The sequence below is a fragment of the Oncorhynchus kisutch genome, unplaced genomic scaffold, assembly GCF_002021735.2.
Source record: "Oncorhynchus kisutch isolate 150728-3 unplaced genomic scaffold, Okis_V2 scaffold2364, whole genome shotgun sequence".
In the NCBI taxonomy this organism is placed as follows: domain Eukaryota; kingdom Metazoa; phylum Chordata; class Actinopteri; order Salmoniformes; family Salmonidae; genus Oncorhynchus; species Oncorhynchus kisutch.
The window spans coordinates 1-5,823 of NW_022264309.1; the positions used below are offsets into that span (position 1 = coordinate 1).

The window sequence follows — 5,823 nt, forward strand, 5'->3', positions numbered from 1 at the left end:
ATCCGTAATATTTTTAAGAGACCGGAATGAGGTTTTTAAAGCGGTTTCCTGTATTGAAGACTTTTCCTTAGTTTTGGGGTTGAAAATGAATACCAGTAAGTCAGTCTTATTTCCACTCAAGGATTGTGTTTTACAGGAAGTACAGTGGGGCAAAAAGTAATTAGTCAGCCACCAATGTGCAAGTTCTCCTCACTGAAAAAGATGAGAGAGGCCTGTATTTTTCAACATAGGTACACTTCAACTATGACAGACAAAATTAGGGGAAAAAATCCAGAAAATCACATTGTAGGATTTTTAATGAATTTATTTGCAAATTATGGTGGAAAAATAACAAAAGTTTATCTCAATACTTTGTTGTATACCCTTTGTTGGCAATGACAGAGGTCAAACGTTTCTGTAAGTCTTCACAAGGTTTGGCACACACTGTAGCTGGTATTTTGGCCCATTCCTCCATGCAGATATCCTCTAGAGCAGTGATGTTTTGGGGCTGTTGCTGGGCAACACGGACTTTCAACTCCCTCCAAAGATTTTTTATGGGGTTGAGATCTGGAGACTGGCTAGGCCACTCATGACCTTGAAATGCTTCTTACGAGCCACTCCTTCGTTGCCCGGGCGGTGTGTTTGGGATCATTGTCATGCTGAAAGACCCAGCCACGTTTCATCTTCATGCCCTTGCTGATGGAAGGAGGTTTTCACTCAAAATGTCACGATACATGGCCCCATCCATTCTTTCCTTTACACGGATCAGTCGCCCTGGTCCCTTTGCAGAACAACAGCCCCAAAGCATGATGTTTCCACCCCCATGCTTCACAGTAGGTATGGTGTTCTTGGATGCAACTCAGCATTCTTTGTCCTCCAAACACGAACGAGTTGAGTTTTTACCAAAAAGTTCTATTAGGTTTCATCTGACCATATGCCATTCTCCCCAATCTTCTTCTGGATCCTCAAATGCCTCTCTAGCAAATCTTCAGATGGGCCTGGACATGTACTGCTTAAGCAGGGGGACACGTCTGGCACTGCAGGATTTGAGTCCCTGGCGGCGCAGTGTGTTACTGATGTTAGGCTTTGTTACTTTGGTCTACAATTTTGTTTCTGGTGTCCTTTGACAGCTCTTTGGTCTTGGCCATAGTGGAGTTTGGAGTGTGACTGTTTGAGGTTGTGGACAGGTGTCTTTTATACTGATAACAAGTTCAAAGAAGTGCCATTAATACAGGTAACGAGTGGAGGACAGAGGAGCCTCTTAAGAAGTTACAGATCTGTGAGAGCCAGAAATCTTGCTTGTTTGTAGGTGACCAAATACTTATTTTCCACCATAATTTGCAAATAAATTCATTACAAATCCTACAATGTGATTTTCTGGATTTTTTTTCTCATTTTGTCTGTCATAGTTGAAGTGTACCTATGATGAAATTTACAGGCCTCTCATCTTTTTAAGTGGGAGAACTTGCACAATTGGGTGGCTGACTAAATACTTTTTTTGCCCCACTGTATATGGTATCCCATCTAAAGATAAGGTTACTTATCTTGAAATTGTTATATGCAAGGATGAAAAAAAAGGAGTGAATTGAACTTTAACTCCATTGAGAAAACAAAGAACAAATTGACCTCTTGTTGATGAGAGATATTTCGTTATACGGTCGGGTATTATTATCCAAAGCTGAAGGGTTATCCAGGGCGGTTTATGTCTCGTTATCACTTGACTTAACCCCTAAAATTGTAAAGGACTTAGATAAGATTATTTATAGTTTTATTTGATGTGATATCCACAAAAATGATGTGGATATATTGAAGCAACATCTCAAGACATCAGTCAGGAAGTTAAGGCTTGGTCGCAAGTGGGTATTCCAAATGGACAATAACCCCAAGTATACTTCCAAAGTTGTGGCAAAATGTCTTAAGGACAACAAAGTCAAGGTATTGGAGTGGCCATCACAAAGCCCTGATCTCAATCCTATAGAACATTTGTGGGCTGAAATGTGGCAAAAGGTCGCAAAGTTCAAGGGGGCCGAATACTTTCGCAAGGCACTGTATATATATATTCGTCAACTTTGTTATATCTCTCAGATTTAGGACAGACACTTTCCATGTAGTGAATATGTTATTCAATGCATTTGTATCGGCTATTAGCAGTAAGGACGATACAAACCCCTCGGCCTAGACAGGGCTTAGACTCTTGTGGGTTAAAAAGCATGATCATTACAAAGGTGCAACTAGTGCTGTGGACAATAAAAGGCCACGCTAAAATGTGCAGTTTTGTCACACCACACAACGCCACAGATGTCTCAGAGACAGAGACTGAGAAGAATAGGAGCAAGGAAAAACGCTGGTTGACTTGTTTTGAGGGAGCGTGCAATTGGCATGCTGACTGCAGGAATGTCCACCAGAGCTGTGGCCAGAGAATTGAATGTTTATTTCTTTACCATAAGCCGCCTTCAATGTCGTTTTAGAGAATTTGGCAGTATGTCCAACCGGCCTCACAACCACAGACCAAATATATGGCGTCGTGTTGGCTGTAGGGTTATGGTGTGGGCAGGCATAATCTACGGACAACGAACACAATTGGATTTTATCAATGGCAATTTGAATGCACAGAGATACCATCACGAGATCCGTAGGCCCATTGTCGTGCCATTCATCCACCGCCATCACCTCATGTTTCAGCATGATAATGCGTGGCCCCATGTCGAAAGGCCTGCATACTCACCAGACATGTGATCCATTTAGCATGTTTGTGATGCTCTGGATTGACGTGTACAACAGCGTGTTCCAGTTCTCACCAATAATCAACAACTTCACACAGCTATTGAAGAGGAGTGGGACAACATTCCATAGGCCACAATCAACAGCCTGATCAACTCTATGCGAAGGAGAAGTGTCACGCTGCATGAGGCAAATGGTGATCACACCAGATACAGACTGGTTTTCTGATCCACGCCCCTACCTTTTTTTAAGGTATCTGTGACGAACAGATGCATATCTGTATTCCCAGTCATGTGAAATCCATAGATAAGGGCCTAATGAACATATTTCAATTGACTGATTTCCATAAATGAACTGTAACTCAATAAAATCTTTGAAATTGTTGCACGTTGCGTTTATATTTATGTTCAGTACACATTTGAGTGTATTGACTTACCTGTTTCTCTGACGGCAGGGGTCTGGTTCTGGGAAGGTGTTGGAGTGCAGTGGTTCTTCTTGTTGACCTGCTTTGTACACTGGGTAACAAACAGTCATTTATACAGTAGGAGAAATTGCACACAAAGGGTATCAGTGTTTACCATCATACTGTACGTAATGAATAAAAAATCATCTTAAAAATGTGTATTTTGATGACATATGTACCTTTTGGTTGAGTCCACAGAGAGCGCTGAATCTTCCTCTCTTCTTTTCCTTTCTACCAGTTGTTGGAAGCCCAGAATTACCTACCTCGTCACTGCCAAGTGCATTGCGTGATGACAACTGGGTCATGGAGGGAGGTGAAGAGCTAGCCTCATTGCATTTCGTTAGTAGTTCCCTAGTTAATGATTTGACCAGGGCATCGTCAAATGCATAATCCGTTGACTTCATTGCAACCTGGAGCATCTTCTCTGACCCAAATTCTTGAAGAAGCCCCTTGTAGACAGCCTTGAAAATCTTTTGGATTTTCAGATTCTGGGGATAGGCTTGAGTTGGTTCAAGGCCTGAGGTGCCACAGACCTCAGACAGAATCCTCTTTGTGAGAACTCTTGATGTTTCACCAATGTCAGAGGATTCCAGTAATGTGAAAGGGGTGATCATTGACAGCAATCTAACAATCAGTAAAAGTACCAAAGAGGTGTAGTCATTGCTAGTGGAGTCAAATGATGCATGTGCATCAGAGTCCATGGCTGATGGAGTTGATGGATGCACAGAGGCACTAGACATCTCCAGATCTTTGTTGTCCATCTTGGATTCCACCTCTCCTAAAATTTGAATATCCACAGTTCCACCGTTGTGTGTGCTGCTGCCAGACAGAGAGGGTCTAGGCAATGATTTGGCACTAGACTGACGGCTAGTGGTATTGAGAGCCGGTCTGTCAGAGTCAAGTGTTCCAGCATCAGTTGGGGACAACCCATTGATTATGTTCATCAACTCTGATAATTCTTCTGATGAATTGGAGGCCACAGAACAGGTATCCATGACCTGATTGACCATTATATTGGTGAAAAGGCTCTTTGTGTCACAGTAAACCTGTGAGGAACTAACGGAGATGGCAGAAGAGCTCGGGATAAGCCGACTTGTGTCCTGCAGAGAACCATCAGAGATGATAGTTTGGCAGAAATCGGATCCTTGTGATGGTGGAGGAAGCCAGAAGACAATCTGCTGTAGCAGACGTTTTATTGACTCCGTAGCAAAGGAGTACACAAGGTCAGATGGAAACTCCCTGGATTCTTCAGAAGCATTCAATCCTGTCTTCAGCTTCAAAAGAATAGAGTCAGACACGCTCTTGCCAGCTGGCACAAAAAGAGCCTGGGGGGTGTTGTGACTCTTTATGAGCTCATAAACTTTGTCAGTGAGCTCATGTGAGAAGTTCTGAAGACCGTCCCTGGGGCTGAGTCTCGCAAGTCTTCTTGTAAAAGAAGTGACATCATCTGCAGTGGCTATGTGTTCCATATCTTCTCTTGGAATGACCTCCATAACAATGTCAACTATGGCAGAGATGGTTTGCCTTGTGTAATTTGTTGACCCTTGTGAATGAGTTGAGGAGTCACTCATATCAATGACCGAACTCCTAATGATAGGACAATAGATTTCAACAGGCCACTCATCAGGGACTGGAGTGCCTGGAAGATAATTTGTAAAATCACTCTGGGATCCTCTGGTCATGGCAGAGGTGATGGACAGGGAGGACTTTGAGGAGGATGGACGGTGTATCTCGTGTCTATCAGTTCTCACCATGTCAACATCCTCCAACATGGAGCCCACGATGGAACGAGTCAAGAGGCCTTTCTCTGAGGTGCTCATCCTCTCTGACATAGACACTCTCCTCTGGATTGTCATCAGAGTCTGACTAATTAAGGCTTTGGAATAATTTACCATGCTGGTCTGGCTGCCTTCATGTTCACTGTAAATCATTTGTGTAGAAGTAGCTGTTCTGCATATGGATTCGGCATGTTTGGGGGCCTCAACCACATTGTCTAGGAGGACCGGTTGTTGCTGGGCAAAAAAATCCTTGACCTTGATGAACACATTGTTGAACAGGTTTACAGTGCCTGGCCAAATGATCTTTCCTTTCACATTGGCCCCGTTCTGAACACTGACAGGAAGGGTTGAAGCTGACAGGGATCTCTCTAACTGGCCAGACACTGAAGCATCAGACATTTTAGTCATCTGGGTGAAGCTATTAAGGTCTTTAGTGATGCTTATGACGATGTTGGATGCTGCAGAATTGGTGTGCAGAGAAGAGGTGAACAAAGGTGGAGTTCCACTCTTCTGAAGGATTTTGATATCTCTATCATCACCATCGTTACTGGACTCTGCACAAATGTCTGCACTTCTACCATCAAGGCTGGTATTTACAATGCCAATCAACCCTGATTGAAGGATCCCACCAGCCATATGTGAGGCTTTAGTGTGAAACTCCTCAGTACATAGTTTGTCAAAGGCTGTGGATTTAAGACTTCTAGAGGATGCCTCCTCCTCATCATTGTTGATCTCACCATGCAAATTGTCCTGTGTATTGACAGCATAGTCATCAACAGATAAATATGATTTGGAGGCGGCAAGGACGTCAATCTGAGAAACAACGGCATCCAAAAGCTTGGACAGGTCTTCTGTATCTCCTTTTAGGCTATAGAGGCATTT

General features: G+C 43.1%; 1 protein-coding gene across 1 annotated transcript; it reads right to left on the reverse strand.

Moving 5' to 3' along the window:
* Nucleotides 1-3,104: 3,104 nt before the first annotated feature.
* LOC116369989 (uncharacterized) lies at nt 3,105-4,819 on the reverse strand. The gene is made up of 2 exons (XM_031819634.1): nt 3,343-4,819; nt 3,105-3,215 (listed from the first exon to the last, which is right to left on the reverse strand). Exons 1-2 carry the CDS (start codon nt 4,732-4,734, stop codon nt 3,108-3,110), a joined length of 1,500 nt encoding a protein of 499 aa, XP_031675494.1. The 5' UTR covers nt 4,735-4,819; the 3' UTR covers nt 3,105-3,107.
* Nucleotides 4,820-5,823: the final 1,004 nt, after the last annotated feature.

Bases quoted from the DNA above. Each gene is read 5' to 3' on its own strand.
- LOC116369989 (XM_031819634.1), bottom strand. From the start codon at position 4,734: ATGAGTGACTCCTCAACTCATTCACAAGGGTCAACAAATTACACAAGG. The intron at 3,216-3,342 runs GTACATATGTCA...TTTGTTACCCAG, and splicing joins TCTGTGGACTCAACCAAAAG to TGTACAAAGCAGGTCAACAA.